General features: G+C 34.4%; 1 protein-coding gene across 2 annotated transcripts in view; it reads right to left on the bottom strand.

Moving 5' to 3' along the window:
* vps72b (vacuolar protein sorting 72 homolog b) overlaps positions 1–25303 on the bottom strand; it is a 49512-nt gene continuing 24209 nt past the window's right edge. Inside the window, exons 4-9 of one of the 2 annotated variants that reach the window (XM_087287194.1) lie at positions 9390–9542; positions 6431–6583; positions 5897–6014; positions 3897–4073; positions 2909–3053; positions 1–826 (exon numbers count right to left, since the gene is read on the bottom strand). In XM_087287194.1, the coding sequence (XP_087143320.1) occupies positions 412–826; positions 2909–3053; positions 3897–4073; positions 5897–6014; positions 6431–6583; positions 9390–9542 (1161 nt within the window). In that variant the 3' untranslated portion in view covers positions 1–411. Of the gene's footprint in view, positions 827–2908; positions 3054–3896; positions 4074–5896; positions 6015–6430; positions 6584–8233; positions 8577–9389; positions 9543–25303 lie in introns of those variants that run through there. The other variant, XM_087287195.1, reaches the window with a different exon arrangement.

The raw sequence follows: 25303 nt of genomic DNA, 5'->3' as shown, positions 1-25303 counted from the left end.
TATTTTGAAAGTTGTTTTTAATAAATGCATATTACATTTAATCAATTAAATTTAACATGCAAGTGAGAAATAAATAAAGCAAAAAAGGAACAGTTTTAACATTAAAAAAATGTATTCAATAACAAAGCATATCATATTTACAAATACTGAGCACTGAGATTTTGCAGCAAGCAGTTTTTTTGGAGATGTGTGTAACTAAGGAACATGCATCATTTTAGTAAATAGACAGGCCAATGGATGAATTGATGGACTGAATGATAAAGAGAGAGAGAGAGAGAGAGATATATATATATAGATAGATAGATAGATAGATAGATAGATAGATAGATAGATAGATAGATAGATAGATAGATAGATAGATAGATAGATAGATAGATAGATAGATAGACAGACAGATACTTCAGTGTTGTTCTAGATGGCTTGTTTAATAATGATCTTCTGCTTCAGACTCTTTGCAGTGGTGTCTGCTGGAGTGGATGGGCCAGTGCAGGGCAGGCCATGAGCAGCCACATACTTCTTATAGGCCTCCCGAATTATCCTGAAGGCCTGTACATTAGCGTAAGGAATGTCAGTGATGGGGTCCCGGTAGAGCGCAGGCTTATGGGTAACAGGACAGACCTCCTGGACAGGTACTCGAGGAGCAGGCGACTGGGGAAAGACACGCTGGAAGGACTCATCATCACTGAATGTGATGTAGGTGCGAGAGCATTTGGTGTTTACAGCAGCTGTGTTTGTGAATGGGACACCGGGTGCTGCGGAAAGCGTTGATTCGGACTGGGAAAGAGCCTGTGGCAGGTGAGGATTCTGCTGGGCGTCCTGGTCCAAACTGAAATAGATATAAAGCAAAGCAAATTTACATTTACACCACATTGTTTTCAGCAAAAAACAAAACAAAAATGTTGTCTATGCATTTTGCCATTTATTTACACAAAACAGCCTTTTGGTATAGCCTAAAAAGGCAAACCTTTACATTTGGAGGGAAAAAAGCCATGCCATTATTGTTTCAGCATAAACAATGAAAAACATTCTTTTAGTGAACCTAAAAAACTGCAACCAAAACTTGCGAAAGAAAAAAAGATGTAAGGTTTTGTATTGCAATGTTGTTGTGTAACTGTACTGAATGATGTGTAATTTGTGCAGATAAAATAATTTATACGTAGATGAAACCTTTAAACTAACATATATTAACAATGTATATATATAGTTACTCCATTGAAATTTGTTTTAGCAACAATAAGGATGTATATATTTATTTCTGTTCACACTCAAAACATTTTTTACTTGTTCAAACTCTGTGTCCAGTTTTTTGTTCCTAATTAATAAAGTTTATGTTTATTGCTGATCTGCATCTGGGTTCTGTCCACACACTTGACAAAAGTGAGCTGAGACAACATAATTCTTAAAATTTCCCTGGGAAAAATTTCTATTCTTTTTTTATGTTCAATCCACATAATTTTTTGTAAAAAGTTAACTTAAATGATTTGTGTTGGGACAACATAAATTGTGTGGAACCCTGCATTTTTTACAGTGTAGTTTACTTTTTAATTATTATACATTTCTGCAATCATAACAGTCAGTAAGTCTGAGTTTGGTGGAGGGGGGTTGTAAAATTATAAGGTTATATAAAATTTTTGAAGGCAAAAGAATTTGTACATTTTTATTTGTATTTCTTTTTATTCTAAAACATGTTTTGTGATGTTTTATTTAAGCATCATTCAACATGTTAATTAAATAAAAATAATACTTAATGTAAATGTGCATATTCAGTATCTTTGAAAATTATTAAAATCATGTGCATGCATAATGTATATGTACAAAACAAAAGAAAAAAAGCTCAGCTAAATACAACTCAAAATTCACATTATGACTTCAGCACAAATTCTTTTACACAGCATAAATTAATACAGCCCCTTTTAAATAAAAAAAGGAATATTTTATCCATTTCACAGTGAATGTGGACAATATATTTTGGTGCATTTGAACAAAAGTTATATTCATAAAAATAAAAGTTTGGTCACCTAACATCTTCAGGAATATAAAAATAATACATTTAAATGAAAAGAAAATTACAAACTACTAAAGTTCAACAAAATTTTCCATTTTATATCTTTCTCTTGATTTTTATTCATATTTTTTGCTAACATATTCATTTGGGTGGCCACATTTTTGAACCATGATCCTAAGTTATTTTGTTAGATTAGTTTTGGCGTTGGTACTGAATAGTCTAATGCACATAATATACAGTACACAAATGTATATTTGTACAGTATGCCATAAAAAATATTCGGTCCCACTTTATATTAAGTGTCCTTAACTACTATGTACTTACATCAAAAAAATAAATACAATGTACTTACTGGTTTATAATGTTTTTGAGAACACTTGTGGTGCTTTTGAGTTGGGATAGAGGTTGGGTTATGGACAGGCTTGGTGGCATGGGTAGGTTTAAGGGTGGGTTAAGGTGTAAGGGATGGTCAACAGTGTATTTACAAATGTAATTACAAAAGTTAATTACAAATGTAATCACATGTATTTAATCAACTATAAGCACACCGTAAATACATGTATTTACACACTAAGTAGATTGTAACAAACTATTAATTCACGTGTAAGTACATATTAGTTAAGGCCACTTAATATGAAGTGGGACCAAACATTCATTTAAAAGAGAGATCTGTGAGAAGTGTTCTCATTTATGCTGAGCACTGTGTGTATGATCAGTTAATAGCCTTTATCTCGACATTTGTAATTGTCAGGTTGTACAAAGGTTAGATAAAAACATAAACACAAAACAGCCCACCTAAGAAAATGAAAGTCTAAAGTCTGCAATGCAACAGAAATCAAAAGTAAAAAGCAAAAGAAGCATGCATTTGAACATTCAGAAAGTGGCAAAGACCCAGATAAATACCCCTCTACATCCACATTTTCTTCTTTAAGGGTGACATCAGACACCAATGGCATGAGCACAGAGTGATAGCGGATAACAGAACCCACACACTGGCGCTTCATATGAACCTGCCGTTTCTTATCTGCCTCTAAGCGCTCATAGTTTTCTGCAAAGAAAAAGAAAAATTACAGCTGTCAGCTTTCAAGTTTTATAAACAAAACAAAAATACAAAAGCAACTTATTATAAAATCTATATTGTTTCTAAACCATGCTATAATAAATTACTTGAAATAATCTGTTGTGGTTATTATCTGCTATATATTACATATCTGCTATTATATTATAACACACCAGTTTGTTAAACACAGTTTATATATATTTACTATAATGTAATATATGGGTGACATGGTGGCACAGTGGGGTGGGTAGAGCTGTTGCCTTACAGCAAGAAAGTTGCTGGTTCGAGCCCTGGCTGGGTCAGCATTTCTGTAAGGAATTTGCATGTTCTCCCTGTGTTTACGTGGGTTTCCTCCCCAGTCATGCAATACAGGTGAATAGGGTAAGGTAAATTGTCCATGTGTGTATGTCCTGGTCCTCCAGGTTGGGGGTTGAGCACTGGGCTGCTAAAAATTTGCCCTTACGAAACACCAACATGATGCGGCTAAATATGAACTTCGATATAAACGGCCCTAGGAGTAAGTAAGTATAATGTAATATATAGTACAATATAATATGCTATAATTTATACAGTATTATAAACTTTACTTTAGTATGGTTCGAAAACACTATAGTATTTACCAATAATTGCAATAGTATTTTTAGAAATCATTAAAAAGAAGAATAAAATAAAATAAAAACTATACAAATACATTTAAATATGTATTGACACAAATACAACAAAAACACTGTGGTATTTACTTTAAATTATTACAGCATTTAAAAACGATATCTATGGAAATCTGAAAATCTGCAGAGTTATTTATCCAAAAAGAAGTTATCAATTCCTCACCGAGCGATCGAAGGTTAATCTCGGCTGTGACCTTGGCTTCTGCCAAAAGTTCTGCCTGAGTCAAAGGTCGCTCATGTCTTGTGCCCTTCCTTCGACGTGGCGCGACCTGCCTCTCCTGCAGCCTCAGGTATGTCAGTCGTGTGTGTTCAGTTGTGGACTGGCGAACTGATTTCCTGTCTAAGACAGAAACATTTCACTGCAAAAAATGTGCATTCTTACTTGGAATTTTTGTGTTATTTCTAGTGTAAATATTTAAAAATTTCTTAATTAAGAAGTATTTATTAGACAAACACAAAATATTGTCTTGTTTTTAGAAATAATATGCCATAATTAAGTGTGTAAAGCAAAATAATCTGGCAACGGGGTAAGCAAAATAATCTTGTTTTCATTCTGACATAAGATTATTTAGCTTGTATTAAGTATTTTTCTCAATTCATTTATTTTGGCATATTATTACTGAAAACAAAACAGTATTTTTGCTTGTCTAAAAAAAGTGCTTCTTGATTTTAAAAAATTAGATAATGGTACAAGAAACAAGTCAAAATAACTGTGAATAAGAAAAGCAACTTTTGCAGTGTTCTTGGTTGAATAAAGTTCATGCTACATTGATTTGGATGAGTTTGCAAACGTTTCCTATCCAAAGTTTATGATATGTTCACCACGTGAGTAAATAGTTGGCATTCCAGAAACACATGCAAACTTAACTCATTGACAGCTTGATTGAATTTATCTCACAAACTCATTTTATTGCACTAGAAAAGATCTAATTCACGTGAAGCAGCAAAATGACTTCAGGAACTGATGCTGTTTTGTTTTTTCAGTTTTATCAGTTTGGAGTAAAATCATAAAACACAATAATAACTTAATAGCCACAACTTCATAACAATACAATCATAACATTCAATCATTTCCTGTTGGATAATGTTGATGATAGGCACTGTTTATTTTCTTTACAGAAACTATTTTTATGGCAGACACTTTAAAGGAAGGAGAGAGGGAAAATATGTAATAAAAATTATACAGTTTGTATAGTATTGTATTGCAGATTTACAATAATTAAAGTCAGAGTGTTTTGTTTATATTAAACTGAAATTTGTTCATTTTCAAGCACTTTTAAAACGTAAATTTAAAAAATAAAGATTCATTAGTTTAACTGATATATTTTTACAAAACGGAGCACATAACTGAACTGAAATTTTCGAAACCAAACAAATATAGCATTGTGTTTTTCTCTGTTTGTGTGGAAGCATAATCCAAACTTAATGAATCAATCACTTAATGATTGTTTAGTATATTCAGTTGGTGGTTGAATAAAATTTCACTAGACATTAGAAGTCACTAAAAGTCAGTTATTAAAAGTTATTAAAAAATTATTAGAAATCAGATTTATTAGCCCCTCTGTATATTTTTCCCCAATTTCTGTTTAATGGTACAAAGATTTTAACACATTTCTAAACATAATAGTTTAGATTTATTTTCTCTTTGCCATAATTACAGTACATAGAATTTTACTAGATATTTTTAAGATACTAGTATTCAACTAAAAATGCAATTTAAAGGCTTAGGCAAGTTAGGGTAATTAGGCAAATCATTGTATAAGGATGGTTTGTTCTGTAGACAACCTGAAAAAAATATTTTTACATTTAAAACTGATTTTATTCTAGCTGAAATAAAACAAATAAGACTTTATTAAGAAGAAAAAATATTATAGGAAATACTATGAAAGTTTCTTTGCTCTGTTAAACATCATTAGAAAAATAATTGAAAAAGAAAAAGAAATTCATAAGAGGGCTAATCATTTGACTTCAACTGTATATGGCACAACTAAAATCCAATAACAAAATGTTTTTTCACTCTCTGACCTTCTGTAGTGATTTCTATTAAATAGAAGAGCAGATGAACACATTATAGAACACACCTTCACTTAATTATGTAACATCTGCTGTGTTCATGTGACGTCAGCAGTCAGCACATGCAAAGTGACATCCTCTCACACTTACTGATGTCATCCTGTAGTTCGGGTGGGTTGTATTTGTCAATCTTCGTCTTGTCCGTCCTCCTGGGAAGTTCAGCCAGTTTTCGTTGTTTAGGTTTCTGGCGCACCACTTTAACAGGCTCCTACACAAACACAAGGTTCTAAAATAACTCTTTTTCCATACATTTAAGAAAGAAAAAAAAAGAAAGAAAGAAAGAAAGAAAGAAAGAAAGAAAGAAAGAAAGAAAGAAAGTAAGTAAGGAAGGAAGTAAAAGAAAAAAAGAGAATAATTTACTTTAAACTTTTCTTTTTTCTTTTGAACACAAAGGATGATATTCTGAAGAATGTCAGAAAAAGCAGCCATTCACATCCAGAGTAGTAACAATATAAATACTATGGAAGTCAATGGCTGTTTTTTTTTCCAATATTTTTTGTACATCTTTCTTTGTTAAGCAGAAGAAGGAGGAGGTAATGTAAATTATGACATAATGTCATATAAAGCCATTTGTAACATTTGTTTTATATCATTGTTTTATTTTATTCTTAACATCGCTTATACCTTGTAGGCTTTAGTCACCACTCTGCTCTTGCGCCGTGGGCCGTCCTCCTCCTGCTCGCTGTCGGGTTCATCGCCTTCATCAATGTCAAAATCACTGTCCACTTCATCCTCTGTTTCAGTCAGGTCACCTTTATATTCTTCATCACCTGATTCCTGCACAATTCAACATTTCAGAATCACAGAGGAAACACTAGATGGTTCATGTTATTTGCATTCCACATGAACTTTACATAAAGTAAATTTCAGATATACACTCATTTATTAGGTATGCTTCAAACAAATTAGCATTCACTAGTATAATAAGCATCAGATTACAATTTTTTTTTTCTTTTTAAAGCAGCTATACAAAATTTATATAGAGGTTAGGGCTCAGTCGTTGTTGGGATACTCTTTTAAATCTGGAAACATTAAAAACTTATATATAAATATATATTGTTATCGTTCAATATGGAAAACAATTATCGAGATTGCATTTTTGCCATATCGCCCAGCCTGAATAGAGGGTCATTATAGTGAACTAAATTTAAACCATCTCTTTACTTGAAATAAAATACACTAACTGAAATAACAGCATATGCTGGATAAGTTGGCGGTTCATTCCGCTGTGGCGACCCCTGATTAATAAAGGGACTAAGCTGAAAAGAAAATGTATGGATGAATGGATGAATGAATGATTGAATGAATGAATGAATGAATGAATGAAACAACAGGAAATATATTTAGAAATATCAGCCAGTTTCTGGGGAAATATTTATTTTTTTGTTCAGTTAACAGCTTAATGTATAGACAATTACAAAATACAGAGAATACAAAGAATGTACACAAAGAATAATAATATTATAATAAAATATAAAAACTGTCAATATATTGACAAAAACCCAACAAAATTAGCTACATCTTTAATCAATATTTACAAAAATGAAAAAGAGAAAAAATATCTAAAATATAAAGCTACAGCTGTATTTTAATTATTAAAATAACAGGAGAACAAAATGAAAATCTACAGAATGCAATAAGTTAAATAAGTCTGAGTGAATTACAATAAGTTGAAATAGTAGCACATAGTTGAAAAATAAATAAACTATTCAAAATTTACTAACATTTATATAATCTTTATAAATATCCTGCATAGTTTTTTTTACGTAATCAAAAACCTATTAAAATTGATGATTTGTATTTAAATTTTTTTCTGAATTGGTCATGTATGCATTCATAAAAACCTGAGTGAAATACATTCATAGCTTTTATAAAATACTTTCAATTAAAATATGACCAAGCAAATATCCATAAGTCTGTATAAACAATGAAATAATTGTATCTATCAGATTAACCCGGCCTCATAGATTATGATTTGTGTTTCATAATTTATTCTAGTAATAAACTAAGGTCAACATATTTTTAATAGAAGTAATGACTTAGCATTTTATTGGCATAATGGCATAAATATTTGACAATATTATCAAGTGTTTATATTTATTCCCAGTAATAACACAGTAGCACATGCATCATCATCTTCCTGCACATGCTACAGTATCTAAACATGATTCTATGTAAAACTAAATCCCCACTGTTCCTAAGGGCAGGATAATCTCCAGTCATAAATGTCTATTGTGGAATGAATAGAAGCACAATGACTCATGTGATATTGATCTTCTGACAGCATAAGACAATAAAATCAAGGTGACAGAACACGTTCTCACAGATACAAGTACACACGTCAAAATGTCGTGTAAATGTAACTTATAGTATGTGCGTAAATATGTCCACATAAGCCCATGGCACAGGTGATATTTTATCACTCACGTCGTGAAATCCTCCATAGGTCGTCTTGTAAAACTCATCCTCCTCTTCTGCATCCAGCAGTCTGGACATACGGTTTCCCGCAGTCTTTCGAGGAGCTCTGCTGAAGGCTAAACTCATCCTGGCTTACACCCAGATCCAGTTCAGAATCAGTCAAATATTAAAATATGACATCTTTGATACCCATTTATTATTTAATGAATGACATTAGAAGTTAAAACAGAGCATTGTCAACTCGAATCTGAAAATTACAACATCATCGGGAGCGCATATGAGATTTTCAATAATATTATCAGATCATACCAGCATGACACCAGAATAAACGTCACACTCACTAGTCTAATGTGGTATTAAGAGAGTAATCGATGCACAGATTTTCTTTCAGACCAAACTAATGGAGAACTGATATGAAGCTGCAGGCCGCCAGATGGAGACAAAGCGGCGACAAAGAGAGTTTGTACGCCTATTTTTCTAGTCTAAAGTGACCTTGTGTTGTGAAATGGTTATGTTAGTTCAACTTGAAATCTGTAATGACACCAGCAGCTGTCACAAAGTGCAGGTAAAGTATCATCAGACACTTCGTAGGCGTCGTTGTATGAAACAAGTTGTGTTCACACGTTTTCACCGCTGATTTGTTTATGGGAATTTCCCTGTGGGTTTTGGATGAATCTACTGCATGAAGAGTTTAAAATTAACTTATAAGCAGCATAATTTACCAAGTTAACGGCATAAACTGACACAAATATTGACTTAAAATTATCAAATTTGTGGACGACGGCTCTTGATGACACTGATTAACACTGTGATTAACACAGTGATTAACACTGTGGCCTCATAGCAAGAACGTCGCTGGTTCGAGTCCCAACTGGGTCAGTCAGCATTTCCGTGTGGAGTTTGCATGTTCTCCCCATGTTCTTTCTTCTTTTGAACACAAAGGATGATATTCTGATGAATGTCAGAAAAAGCAGCCATTCACATCCAGAGTAGTAACAATATAAATACTATGGAAGTCAATGGCTGTTTGTTTTTTTCAATATTTTTTGTACATCTTTCTTTGTTAAGCAGAAGAAGGAGGAGGTAAGGTAAATGATAACATAATGTCATATAAAGCCATTTGTTTTAAATCATTGTTTTATTTTATTCTTAACATCGCTAATACCTTGTAGGCTTTAGTCACCACTCTGCTCTTGCGCCGTGGGCCGTCCTCCTCCTGCTCGCTGTCGGGTTCATCGCCTTCATCAATGTCAAAATCACTGTCCACTTCATCCTCTGTTTCAGTCAGGTCACCTTTATATTCTTCATCACCTGATTCCTGCACAATTCAACATTTCATGCGGTAGAGGTGAATTGAATTAATTAAATTGGCTGTGTGAATGAGAGTGTATGGATGTTTCCCAGTACTGGGTTGCAGCTGGAAGGGCATCCGCTGTGTAAAACAAATGCTGGATAAGTTGGTGGTTCATTCTTCTTTGGTGACCACTAATGAATAAAGGAACTAAGTCGAAGGAAAATGGATGATCAAATTTTTGTAGAACGCCTCGGGAAACTGTGTAGTGCATTTCTTAAAGGGCACCTATGGTGAAAAATCTACTTTTCAAGCTATTTGGACAGACGTGTGTGTATGTATACTGTATAGACTGTCATATTGGGGTGATATAAACACACACAGTCCTTTTTTTTTCAATTTAACAACATAAAAACGGTGGACCAATTGGAGCAGTTTTTAGACCGACCGCAACTTTACGTAGGAGAGTGGTCCTCCCACCCACCAATATTGATTGAAAGCCTCGCGTCACGATCATATCCTCAGTTTCTTGTTTCACATCCGCTATTTTCAGCGTGTGAGTCAAAGCGATATCACTAAAGGAACACCTTTGCTCTATTTTTAGATGAAAGACTCATTGGGCTCAACAAAAGATCAATATTCTCCACATTATCGCTGTAAACGAAATTATTTCTTGTACCTTGTGCGTGGCCCGGTGTAGTGCATTTCGGAGTTCTGGGCGTGGGTTTCTGTCAGGGTGCACGCGGCGGAGCTTCGGGTCGGCGGCCACGGCGCCGTTGTGTTTGCCCTGGTGGAGGCCTGTGTTTGGAGTTCTGGAATGCGTGGCACGACGATTCGGGACACTTCATGTTTCTGCCACCTCACTGAGAGTGTCTGGTGTGCATTCGGTGCCTCAGTCAAAGTTAATTCAGTGTATGTGGTTATTAGTACAAGCTCTGCATTTGTACACCGAGACTATACAAACTATACAAAGACACAAATGATTTTGTACTCTCTGCTTGGTCTGTGTCCAAGTCGTAAATGTACGGCTGAATGCTGATCCTAGCTTAGCTTAGCTTCTCTCTCTCTGTCTGTCAGCCTGTCTGTTGCAAACACAGAGCGTGGGAGCTTTTTGCTCCGCCCCCTTGTTACGTTGGGCGGTAAGCCGAAACTAATTTTCATGTGAAACAACACGCCCCTAAAACAGCAAACTGTGTAAATACCCACAACATGACACTTTTTAACACATTATAATAAAAAAATCTGAACTGTGTGTTGAACTGAACCCTAAACTGGCACACTCAGAAGAACCACAATATAAATTTTAAATCATAAAAATGGGGTAAACTATGTGCCCTTTAAGTAGTACTTAAGTATTTAATGAATCTGGTCTGCAAACAGAATGACTAATTTGATATACTAAAATATTAAAAATAATAAAATAAACAAAAATAAATTAATAAAAAAATCCACACACACACACTTTAATGGCTCTTTAAATAATGTGTCAAGAAAGAAGTTTTAACCATTTTTCAAGCGAGAATATAGTTGTTTAAAACTCAAATCTGTGGTTTATTTATGGTGTGTATTTTAATATGTTTATATAAAAAAAAAAAAAAAAAATATATATATATATATATATATATATATATATATATATATATATATATATATATATATATATATATATATATATATATATATATATATATATAAATTAAGAGAATATTGCCCTCCTGGTGACGAGTGCCTGAATCCGTCTAAAGCGGGCTTTCCTCAGCTAGTCAATCTGACATTTACACTAACTTTAGGTGTTTAACAGTCGTTGGTTTCATGACTGAACTTACTTTTGTTCCAGTTTATTATGCTTTGGCTTAGCACAAAGTCATGTTAATTAAATATTATTTCATATTTCCATGTTAACCTTATAAAATAAATAAAGGTGCAGTGCAATCAAAAAGATGTTGGTAACCAGTTTTTGGGGCTGCAATAACATTCTGTCATTTATAAAATTAAAAAAGTGCCAATACTATCATAAAAGTTCATTTGTATTATATTCTATAATGAATAAAATAAAAAAGTTTGAATTCCTATAATTAACGTTCAAAAGATATAGGCCTTTTGACAGTAATTAGCTGTAATTATGCTACCTGCCTTATTTTCACAATAAAATTATGAATACAACATATTACTGTGAAGTTTTACAGTTAAATCCTGTAAAGCGATAACAATCTAATTTATTGTAAAAATTACGGTAACCTGTTGTAAAAATCTGGATATTTTTTACAGTTTGTTTATTCAATGACTGAAATAAATGTTTAGCCATTATCATTTAATTGCTGACTTTTTACACTGGTAATAATGCCATCTGTTTGTTCATTTGACTTACCCCTTAGTCTAAAAAAAGACAGAATGAAAGTAAGATAAAGTTCTGCAGAGGAATTGCGAAGATGCACTGTATGAAATGCAAGCAGTCAAAGCAACATTCCACGGTCTTTTTCCTTGTTCATTGTTTTGTCTTTTTTTGACAGGTCGTGATCGATGGCATTTGAAGGTCATGTGGCTTCCTTTATCCCCTTGCTGAAGGCATTGGAAGTTACATTTAAAAATATGCAAGATGTGGGAAACGAAATCTCTTAATTGTAGGGGTGTAACGATACACTCAGCTCACGATACGATGTGTATCACGATATAATGTTCACGATTCGATATGTATCACGATATTTGGAATAAAAATTTCAAATTTAACTGAAATGCAAATTTTACCAAGTAAACTATTTTTTATGTATTTCTTTTGTTTCAACTTGTTAAACTGAACCTTCTTTAAGAAAATAAATTAAACAGGCCTGTCTCTGGAAAATAAAACAATTTAAAAACGTCTTCATGTTGGGCATGATGAGTGACAGGGTGGCCGTCTTTTCATTACACAGGACAGTCGTGACTCTTTTCAGCAGTTTAGGCAGGTTTACTATTTCTTCGGCGTCGCTGATGTCGGCGCTATCAAGTGTATCATGTTGACGTGCATTTTTGTGTACCTCTGTACTCAAAAGGGTTAATGCTCGTCGTAATCATAACTCTAAAATGCGATATGATTGTTAAAATAATGTGTACGTTTTCGGTTTCATTTCCACTGCTAAGTGCTGTTTATACTTCCCACGCGGCTCCTGAAAGATCACTCTGTTCCACAAATTGAATGTTGTTTACTACTTTATTAGTCACAACCTGCAGGTTCTGTTCACTGAAGCAGACGCGCGCGTATGGCAAGCCGTTTTAGCATTTAAACCTTTGTTCTGACTATCCATAAATATATTTAATTCATATTTAATTAAATTCATTTAGAGATATCTCTAATTATATTTTGACTAGTCGAATTATAATTATGACTAGTCAAAATATAATTAGAGATATATCTAAATATATTTATGGATAGTCAGATCAAAGGTTTAAATGCTAAATCGGCTTGCCATGCGCGCGCGTCTATCATCCGCCCTCTGTAGTAACAGCTCCAGGCCCGGCGCTACGGGGGGCAAAGGGGGGCATTGCCCCCTCAGAAAGAGTTTGTGCCCCCCCAGTTTTTATAAAGGATTGTTCACTCAAACTGAAAATACTTTCTGTCATTAATTATTAACACCCCCGTCGTTCCGACCTTATGAACAAACATTTAAATATTTTAAAATATATGACATAGCAATTGAATTATGCAAATGGTGAGATTAAAGCTAGTCCTATAGTTTAGAGATCCGGTCCCCGCGTCAGGTCAGGTGCGCCCGTAAATAGCCTTTAAAACGCGCACACGGCGATGGAGGCGCACTCAACTCACAAGGGAGAAAAGTGGGTGACATGATAGGAGCAGCTTAATTCATTACATGCTTTGGTTAACTAATTATTTAAACACAACTCTCTTGAGCTCTAAAAGGAAAAAAACACACATAAGAAATTTGCTGTTAAATTAATTTTAGCAGAGACGCAACTGCCAGTCATTTATTAGTTTGGGAAGATGTAGCCTAATAAACATGTTTCAATAAAAACAAATAGTTTGCTGCACAGTCCCACAGTAGGCTACACTAAAAATAATATTTTATTTTATTTATTTATATTATTATTAATATTATTACAATTAAACTAAAATTGACAAAAACGCAGAACTCTCTGAATGTTTGCTTTCATTTTGCTAAAAAGTGCACTTTTACAGTTGTGTAGAGAAACATCCCATTATGCAGCAGCAGTCAAGGTATAACACATAATAAATGCCTTTTGCGTTTATTAAGTCAAGTTTGCAGTGTTATAAATGGAATATAGTGCTTAAGTGGATTTATCGCGGATCAACCGAGAAACCTCTCACGTGCTGCAGGTAAGCAGATAGCAGAATGATAATCTTTTAAAAACATGTCACTTATGCTATACTGCTTTTTGCTCATGCAAAATAAACAACATACAAAATATTGTAGATCTATTTTAGGAGCTAAAATACAACATATAGAGTTTGTTTTGACTTGTAGCTCATGGCCCTAAAATGAAAATAACCTGAAAACAAGCTATTAAAAAAGGCTTAATAAATTAAATAATTAATAAATAAAATTACGGGTAGGCTTAGTAACCTAATGGTTTATGATGGTTTACAATATCACGAAAAAAACACACTTATGATAGCCTAAGATAAATCTTTTTTACATTTAAAATGATGAGAAAAAAAGTTATATAGCATGTTGAGTTGCGTGTTATCCGTGTCAAAATTTAACCAATTTTCACGGTAATAACATGTGAATTTTGGTATCTTTTTTACGTATTTTTCTGGCTACACTAATGCATTAAAATGAAACTAATTGTTTTAAATGACATTAGATTGTAACATTTAGCTTTTCCCTAACACTGATGTTGGTTGGATAATAGGCTACGTGAAGCGGGATGACTCGGTTAAGCTGATTTCACTATTTACCGGTTAAATGAAATGAATAGTCTGATCGTGGGTCAGCTTGCATGCGTGGGCATAATTTGACGTCTACCTAAAACTTTAAACATTCATGTTATTTAAAATAAAACGGAAATTAGGAGAATAACATATGATTTAAAGCACTCGTTTGGCACTGAAGCCATCATCCGTCTGCATTAATAAGCGGTAAGCATTACTATCGTTAATAAAATTCGTAATAGCGAAACTGCATATTGTTATTACTATTAAAACGTAGCCTAATTACTGCCTTAGGTCAGTAACTTAGGCAGTAATGCAATGTAATAATAAATGTGAATAAATAGCCTAAATGAAAGAAACAAGAGACCAAAATGAGTCACCAGGTCTAGTGCCCCCCTATGGATTTAAAGTGCCCCCTCAGTTTTGACTTCCTGGCGCCGGGCCTGAACAGCTCACGTCTTGTGTGATTTTGCGGCGGCCAATACATCATTATATGAAGACAGAATGATATTTTAGGGTGAATTGTACCTTATAAATACATTATGTGACTCTTTCAACACCATTAGGAGGTATCCATGTCACTGTGCAAAGTATGTAAATCACTGTGAAGACTTTAAAACTTAGGATGTTTGACCCAGTATGCGTGTCAAAAAGCGGACGAGTCTAAAGCAATGACTGGACAACCGAAATGTTGTCAGACGTCTGATTTTGAGAGGATGGGCCATCCTCTATTTCAACTCCACTCATCTTGGTCTGCTAACATTACGGCTGCTGCAATCTGAACTCACGTGCGACAGCAGGTGGAACGTAGCTCACGTGCAAACAACTCAACTAATAAGAGAAAACAGACGTCATATCGTAATCAAATCGTCATAACGCCACGATGCATATCGAGACATTTTTGCATCGCAATAAATCGTACAACGATAAATCGTTACACCCCTACTTAATTGGCATCAAAAGCTCCACAAAAAAAAAAAACTTTAGGAACTGCTCATTGTGGCGGCAGTAATGATACTTCTAAGGCATCGGTAAGTTTCATTTGGGAAGTTATTTACACACTGAATAAAATGCTGTTTCATACAATTGATTTGTGTTGGGACAACATGAAGGACTTAAGTTAACTTATCACAAATTTAAGTGGATTTAACAAAAACAATTAAGTTGTCCCAACAAAATCTCAATAATTGTGTTTTTTAAATAGCAACAAAAATATTTAGTTGAGTGTAAGATTGTATGAGAAATTAATTGTAGTCCATTATTTGCCTTCAATTAAAGACATGATACTGTCTAGATGGCGATATTATTAAACAGACCTTTTTCTGAGTATTTTACATTTGACTGAAAAATGCAAAACCAAATCGAAATGGCGATTTAAACTTTTTGCAAAAGTCCAAGGGGAAAAACCTAGAGAGAGAGGAAATCAAAATTTAATGCAGGGAAGTTGAATTAAATACAAAACAAAAGCACTCAGTAAAAGTGTAATTCTTCAAATGAGATAAGCTACTAATTACAGGACTGTAAAGTTGCCAGAGACTGAAATAAACTGCTTGTGGGATGTGGGAAGAATTGCCTAAGGGGTCAAGATCATGTGAATTCCATAGTTTTGTATTTGTTTTCCCTTTCCTGGTGTAGGAAAAGGGTAAAGTACACATGAGAGAGGCCCACATAACCACCCACACACACACACACACACCCACATGTGAAAATCTGTATATCAAAAAATTTCCCTTGAATGCCAATGTGTAGGGATTTTCAAAGATCATATAAAGTTGTTGAGTTTTTCTGTTTTGTTTTTTGTTTCATCCGAATTGCACACAGACAACACTAGTCTATTCATTTCTGAGAAAGCAATGATTGCAGCTCTGACAGAACCCAATTGTCCTTTTAACAAAGCTGTAGTGTGGGTTTAGAGCAAACATTCAATGTCATTCCTTCTCAGCCCATTTACATTCATTTGACAACCAAAGGTAAAGCATAAGCACACCCACAAAGCCTGTTCTAACTACCAAGTTTACATACTCTAAAAGCTTCAACGTTTGATCACCTGGCAAGTTCCAAACCATACGCTTGTAGATTTGTTTTAAAGACGGTTAACATTTTCTGAATTATTAACCGTGGCTTGTATTAAACTTCCTCCCACGCTGAAGGTTATTCACGGTAAAGGTGTGCTGGCATTGTTTCAGGAATGAAAGAATAAGGAAGATAGTAACTCCGGGACACTCCTCCAAAATATGCAAATGAAATGCAGATGTTGTGTCTTTTGTCTTGGTGTTTTTTCACTAGATCATGAATTTTTTTGGTTGCACTTTATTTTGATGGTCATTTTAGACATTGTATTGACTATAATTCGCTTTGTAACTACATGTCAACTAACTCTCATTAGTCTATTAGTGTTAGATTAGGGCTATTGTAAATCTCTCATGTAGGTATCAATAATCAAAGATGGTTCACTCTCATTATTATTAAAGGAAGTCCTGCCTTCCTGTCAAAATAGCCAGGCATCAACCATTATTGATGATTCTTTGTTGTTCTTTACGAATATTATAATTGTTGCAATCTAATCAAGAAAGGTTGTGGCCAATCCGAACAAAACACAGACTTCTGAAGTTCTTATTCATTCATTCGTTCATTTACTTTCAGCTTAGTCTCTTAATTTATCAGAGGTTGCCACAGCAGAATGAACCGCCAATTTATCCAGCATATGTTTTACACAGCAGATGCCATTCCAGCTGCAACCCAGTACTGGGAAACACCCATACACACTCATTCACACATACACTATGGACAATTTCGCTTGCCCGATTCACCTATAGCGCATATCTTTGGATTTGTGGGGGAAACCAGAGCACCTGGAGGAAACCCACACAAACATGGGAAGAACATGCAAACTCCACACAGAAATGCCAACTGACTCAACTGGGACTCGAACCAATGACCTTCTCGCTGTGAGGTGAAAGTGCTGAGCCAGCGTGTCACCTTGACGTTACTCATGGGAACATTAATTAAAATATTCTTTTATTTTCTAAGTTTAACACAGCTTATTTTATTTTCTATGTATGTTGGACTCCTAGTTTGAAAGAAAAATCTGGAGTAAGTCAGTGCAACATCATCTTATCTGTTTATAGCTGGTCAGAATGCAAAACACGAGAACGATGGGTTATTTTTTTTTTATTTGTTAGTGTAATGTGCATATTGTGACAATTTCCACGTTTGTTTGTATTAAGGTAAGAAAACACATGTACACTTTTAAATAAGTTTTTAATACATGTTTATGCATTGTGTCATATCACTGAGCTCCGATGTATTTATACTTAAGCCTATATTTCATCCACACAACATAAACCAGAACCAAATGTGGACAGATTGACTTGGTCCTAACGTGAACCTCTTTTCCACATTCAAAAGATTGTTGCTTGACAAATCTATTAGATTGTTAAAATATTTCTTGACCCCTGAAGTATGATTATTCTGCATGTGACATAATGCTTTGTGAGTATTAGACACATGAGAGCGAAGTTCATTAATATTCACAACCTTTCCAAATAAGGTAAAAACAGAGCTTTTCATACAAGGTGTAATTCGTAGGGTTATAAATGGACTTGTTTCTGGGGATTTATTACAGTTACCCAAGCTGTTATGTTCTTCAAGATATCAGAGAACAATAAAACATAATGTATCAATAGCAATAGCAATGCATTTGGAAAATCTCAGAATGAATGCAGATTTTTTTTTTCCACAGCTCTTTTACATGGGAGAAAACTGTAATTTACAAAAGCTTATTTAAAGGGGTTGATCCAGAGTGTTTTTTAAAGGCTTGGTTGTGTTTATGGAGTGCAAAGCAATATTTGCTCATGCTTCATTTGTAAAAAAAAAAAAAAAAATCTATTAATTTTTCCATATATCTTATTTTATTTTTTTACAGCTACTCAGCTAAGATATAACAGCAATCAAATTTCCTAGTTTCTCTGAAGGCCCGCCCTCAAGAGGCTCTGATTAGTCAGCTAACATAATGTGGTGTGATTAGCGGATCTACTCTACTTTACCAGGAAGCGTCATGCCTCTGCTCTACTTGCACACGCTTTGCATCTGTAGTGAAAATACTGTCAGTCAGTGTATCCGTATCAGTTTGAGCCTTAATCAGATGAAAAATGAAGAAGACCCAGCTGAACCCCATGCCTGCTCTGTAAAATAAAAGTGTCTTTATTTTATATTTGGGTTATAAGCAAGCGGCAACCTCCCGCTCTCCCTCGGGAAGCCAATACGGAAGTAACTAAAACTACAATTCATCGACTCGCCTTGGGGGGGCTGGCTCCAGGAAGTGCAGGTCATTTCAGACTGCAATGGGAAATTGGCTATTTTTACAGCTGATAAAAATATGTTTACAGCCTGGTACAAAAGATGGCGTTGGTGCATATAGCAATGATTAACCTTCATGACAACTGTGAGGGGGGTGAATTTTTTTATAACTCATCTGTTTCATTTTTATTAGGTTATATTAAGTCTGCATAATTAAGGGCATGGCCACTTGAGTGACAGCTAGGTCTCGCTGCTCGCTGTCTCGTCACCTCACTGTCACGATGAACTCGGCATATACATCGCATTTTTGTGTTGGTTAATGTTTCGTTACACAGTCAGTTGCCTTTTGGGATTATTTCCTACAATTATCAGATAATATGGCATGCTGTGTTCACTTTATTGTGCTCACAAACCATTCACGTGGCCTCACGTTTCCCTGGTGAGTGAAATTATATACTTGTATACCATCCCAATAAGTGTATTTGTTTTATTTAAGATCATTTATCATTTATAATGTTCTTTAGAGCTGTAATGCACTCCAGAATCTGTCAGATTGATTAGCTGTAGGCTTTAGACCAGTCATCTGATGTGTTATCATACAGTGTTATGCCTGGATTTCATCAATAGTCTTGTACTTACTAACACAGACTATATCTGAAGTGTTTGGACGTATTTCGTGTTTTCCTCCTGTAGGAAAACGTCATGAGAACAATACTTAGTGGCTCAATGTATTACAGCAGTGTTTTTAAAAGTCTAAACACTTTATTGATATAGTGTACAGCCAAGCACATGTGGTCAGAACACAAACGAATCGCAGGTAATGAAGTATTAAGCGTTTCTCCCAAAGAAAAGTCTGTCTGCCAGGTCCAAGCAAGCTCACTCTCTGCCTCTTTGCCCTTGTTTGGTATCCCGCCATGGGTGTTATAACGTGCGAACAAAATGGCAACGGTTGGCCGTGCCTACTTGTGGCTTCTTTTGCGCTCTTTAGAAACCTATGGGTGACGTCACGGATACTAAGTCCATATATTTTACAGTTTATGGTTATAAACATGTGTAAGTAATTAGAAAAGTTCACATATCTTTTGTGAGTTCATTATTTGAGGTGTAGAACGCACAGAAGCGCCAACATAGAGAAACACTGCAGTGCCTGGTGAAGATTGTAGGTGCTTACAGGGGTTTGACGGATAAATATGAATTTGTTGCTAAATTGTTAGCGGTGCCGAACAGCATTTCCTGTTGTTTACATCCTTGTTTACGTTCTTGCTACAACATACCGTTAATGCTAGAAACTGTGCATGTTGTTGATCAATTTTAACGAATAAAAATACTTACAGGTTGTGGTTCACAATCCACAGCTTCTTCTATTATGGTTGGAGCTGCTTCTTTGAGGAGTTTTTAGGCGAAACCAACACTAAACTGGAAGAGATTCTGGAAATTGTCCTTTGTCAAATGCTAGAGCTATATCTTTTTTTATAATTCTCTGGAACATAATTAAGATTAAATTGTAAGCACTTCTCTGTTTGTGTCATGTTTTTTGGAAACCCAAATATTTAAATAGAAGAAGCTCTGTGGAAATAGCAGCGTTTGCACAGCATTTTAGCTTTTTCTGCTATAACAGCGCCTCTGGCCATGCCCCTTCACTGCAAAGGGTGTCTGCGCATAACCTGAAGGGTTTATGATCTCATTAACCTGGATGCATTTTTTGTAGTCACCAAACTTCGTTTGCTGTAGGCTTTGCTAAGCTAATGCTTCATTGAACTTTGAGCGTATTACATTCAGAGATGTTGTTTATGTTCACACAGCTACATTACACATAAACTAAAATATGATATCGTAGAGGAACACCCCTTTAAACAGTTTGCAGTTTCAGGCTTCCAAAATGCAGTTTTTGTGTAAATAAACAGCTTTACAAACATTTCTAAGAACATGAAGTTCAAGTACAAACAGTCCTGGAGTCATATGAGCCAGCTGATTTTCTGTAAATTTCTGAGTTTAGTGACTCGGTTTCAGCTTTTAGGAACGAATGCCAATGTTGTGAATGAGAGCTTTGTGTTCAGTATGGTATTTAGTTTCTTTTTTTCTTTGAAGTCTGGCTTTCGTCTCCATGTTTTTTTTTCTCCCTCTCTCCCTTCTGCTCTTGCTGCATACAAAAAACATCTGTGAAACTGAGATGGGACACAGTCATTCAATGAAGAAACTCTAGCACCCCTAAAAGTGTTGCATTGACGTTAGTGGCGTTTACAGCCTGGACTTTGTTTGTTGTTGTTGTTTTGTGGTGCAGAGCTCAAAGGCTCTATCATAGGCTGTGTGGTTGTTCACATATGAAGGACGCTGTTGTTTGGGCCGTCAAACACAGACATTATTCTCAGGCTACAGTGGGATATGATCTCACAATTCAGGAATGTGAGCAGGCTGCTGGGAAGTGAGCCGGTGTGGGGGTGTTGCGTTTCCCCCCTATTATAAACTGGTATGCAGACCACACGCCACTGAAATTAAAGGCAAGATTAGATCCTGGAAAAATACATGAAGATAAATCATACAAAGATAAATCATACAAATGTTTGTGTTTAGCATTTTTCATCAGTCACTGTAGAAACACAATGCACTGAGGACACAAACTAGTCCAGTTTGGCCCAGTTAATATTAATCAGGACAGTACATGTCAATAGGACACGCATGTTTTAAAGTATTTAGGTTATATAAGAAGGTTTAGTTTGCTTTTGTTTGGGCTGTCATTCCCTTCTGCATCAGCGTCCATGTCAAAAGCATTACATCGTGTCATTACATAAGACCAGGATTCTGTTTGGGCATGTTCGGAAACTGGACTGATGTTTTGACCCTGAGAACAGAATGTTCCTCTAAAACCGCGCTGACGTAATGTCTCAGACAGCCAGCCCATCGCTCACATCATGACCTCTTTCTCTTTTTTTGAGAGAAGTATATCACTGCGTCATTGTCTTGAGATGACAGATAACTGTAAAAGAGTGAATTTTTGTCTTTTTGACATAAAAAAATGTTGTTTGTCAACCTTTAGAGATTTAACCTACATATCATATGGTTTGACATTTATGTAACCTAATTCCCAATTTAGGACTAAGTCTAAATTTGAAGACGCACACATTAATTTGGGTGATGTGGGTGACAAACTCAACCATTTGGTTACATTTTTAAACCAGTCTGTGGGTTTGTCCATATGAACCTCAAATGTATGTTGAAACAACCCAGCATTTTTTAGAGTGCTGTATAAAGTCAAACAGTTCATTAGTTTTTTTGTATTTAAATAGTAACTATTTTTTTCAAGCTATAAATAAAATATATTGACAAATGTATAAGAGGAAGGCATATCAGGCCGAAAATGTCCCCACAAGTATATCAATACCAATTTTTACCTTTTATTTATTTATTTTTTGGTCCCCATGAGGAAACCAAAAGAATCATACAGAATGAAATATTGTAAAAAAAAAAAATGGCAGAATGTTTCTTGTGAGGGTTAGGTTTAGGGGTACCACTGTAAAAAGGGAACAGAATATACAGTTGAAGTCAGAATTATTAGCCACCCTTTAAATTTTTTTTCTATTTTTAATATTTCCCAAATTATGTTTAACAGAGCAAGAAACTTTCACAGTACGTCTGATCATTTATTTTCTTCTGGAGAAGTCTTATTTGTTTTATTTTGGCTAGAATAAAAGCAGTTTTTAATTTTTTAAAACCCATTTTAGGGTCACTATTATTAGCCCCTTTTAGCTAATTTTGTTTTCGATAGTCTTCAGAACAAACCATCGTTATACAATAACTTGCCTAAATACCCAAACCTGTCTAGTTAACCTAATTAACCCAGTTAAGCCTTTAAATGTCACTTTAGCTGTATAGAAGTGTCTTGTAAAATATCTAGTCAAATATTATTTACTGCCATCAGTAAAATGAGTTAATAAAACTGGAAATGAGTTAATAAAACTATTTTGTTTAGAAATGTGTTGAAAATATCTTCTCTCCGTTAAACAGAAATTGGGGGAAAAATAAACATAGGGGCTAATAATTCAGGGGGGCTAATAATTCTGACTTCAACTGTACATTCGGAACATATTAAAACATTACATTTTTGTCCACATAAAACATGAAACCCAATGTATATGTATGAAGGTTTATGTGGATTACAGGGACACAAAGTTGTATAATGATGGTTATAACCTAGTTGTACTGTTTCATGTGAGAGTTGGGTTTAGGGGTATAGGTATGGGGTAGAGCCATGTAATACGCTGTTTTTACTCTATAAAATACATTATGCCTATGGAGTGTTCCTGTAAACCAGAAATGCCCAAGCGTTGATCCTATCTGAGAAGAGAGGGAGAAATACAAGGATGGTTTAGTCTGCAATTTCTAATTTAATGTAACATTTTGATTGTTGTTTTATTGCTAAGCTACAAAAAAAAAAAAAATTTAAATTAAATGTTTCAATTAAATGAAAAATAAATAAATCAGATTTTGTTTCTATGTTTGTACTGTCACCCAACAGACAAACAATGCAGAGACATCAGTGAGCAAAGGCAAAGCTTGATTATTGTTTTCAACATTGAACTCTTTATGTTTTTATTGTAATAAGTTATTATTTAAAATTATTCTGCATAAGTTAATACTATATAGTGTAATGTTTTGTATTTATTTTTAAACATTATGAAATAAATTAGGGAATTACCTATGGCAGCTTTAACTTTCGGCCCACGGCTCTCAGTATTATTTGGTTTTTTGACCCTTCATATGAAACATTTTGGGCACCCCTGCTGTAAACCATGTGAACATGTATATGTGTGTTTGGAGTTCAAAATTAGAAAACAGCTTACAGTTTCTTTAACTTTGAGTACACTGCCTACTTAGACTAATTATTATTATATGTTCTAAAGCACAGTATGAAATAACTTACATATTTAAAAACATTAAAGAACAGCAATGACTGTAGAAAAATTACAGCTAAATTTCTAAAGGTTACAGCAGTCACCAAAAAAAGTTTATCACTGCAATCATTTCAAAGTGCCAAGCAAGTAATAAACTTTTTCGCCAGCCAACACTTTGCTTGTATAAATCTTCATTTAATGACACACCAGTGTGAACGTATGCCATAAATTTCTTTAAAAGAACCAAGCAATGGAGAGCATGCAGAAGTAAACATCATGCTGACACTCAAGCGCATGTGACCGAAAGAGCGCAGTTAAAATGACAAGACATATCTCAAGCAAACACATATTAATACACTTACCAGTCACTGACTCTGCTTGTCAAGCACAGCATGTCCTTAAACACACAACCTCCCAAAGGAGTGAGCGAAACTTTTGCATAGCTGATTGCTGCAACAGTGCAGTGTTTAACATTATTAGACTCTTTACTTTATACGTATATAGCTTGCATGTTATTGTTATAGCCTCTATAAGACATAATGTAGACTCTAAGTCATTATGCGACTACATCTCATATTTGAGTTTTTGTTTCAATGGCTTTAACATACTTTATAATCTAGATTACATTCAAAATCATTAGGTTATCTGTTGACAAATCATCAAAATAAAGTTTAATCAGATATTAAGCAGACACTCTAATACATGTAGATACAAAATAACATTGTTAACAGGTTTATTTTTATTTATTTTTGTTATTTATTTTGATTTCACATGTGCTTTCGGTCTTTGAACAGTATTCTCCTTCAGGCACGAAAACATCAAACCCGTACTAGTTAAAGGGTGTGCCGCATACCAATCATAGCTTCATGACTTACTCGTTTATGGTTAGAGGCAGGTAATGTCATAACTAACCTCAGCGAATAACACCTAAAAACAAAACTATTGAGAACACAGTCTTTACTCATGTCTCTGCATGCGCTTATGAATCAGTTTGCAGGGTTTGGCTTTTTATGATAAAAAGATATTCTGATATGCCTTAAAAAATTTTGATTAATGTAAAAGCAGTTTGACTTCAGATAACATTGAAGTCTGAATAGAAAATAGAAAATGATTTTAACTAGTTGGTCCTTTTTTATGAATAAAGTCTGAATGTGTTCTTACTTAAATAAATACATCCTATAAACTTGTCTCAATGCTTTAGTTTACAACCTACAAGTAAGTAATCGGAACGTACAGTATTCATACTATTTGCTTCTAGTGTGTTACCAAAATACTTGATGGGAGAATATGTAAGCAATGTGTCTGACAATACTTATGACGAACAATAAGACAAAAAAAGAATGAAGAGAATGATGAAGGAAGTACATACAGTACTTTCGGATTAAAGGGATTGTTCATTCAAAACTTAAAATTCTGTAATTCACTAACCATTTAAGTGTTTTAAACCTGACAACCTGAGTTTCTTCTATTGAACACAAAAGAAGATATTTTGAAGAATGATGGAAATGTGTGACCATTGCAATTAGTAGTATTTGTTTGATTGGTGGTTAAAAAGTGGTTACAGGTTTCCAGGTTTGTTTAAAATATCTTCCTTTGTTTTCAATAGAATAAATGATGTCATAAAAGTTTATAATCACATGATGACAAGTAAATAGTTAGAATGTTTTCATATGTAGGCAAACTGTCCCTTTGAGGCAGAAGTGCCATTTTTT

Source organism: Danio rerio, chromosome 16 (genome assembly GCF_052040795.2).
Source record: "Danio rerio strain M-AB ecotype USA chromosome 16, GRCz13ab, whole genome shotgun sequence".
Taxonomy (NCBI): Eukaryota; Metazoa; Chordata; class Actinopteri; order Cypriniformes; family Danionidae; genus Danio; species Danio rerio.
The sequence above is the reverse complement of the archived record's forward strand: the minus strand, read 5'-3'. Positions and strand labels throughout refer to the sequence as shown.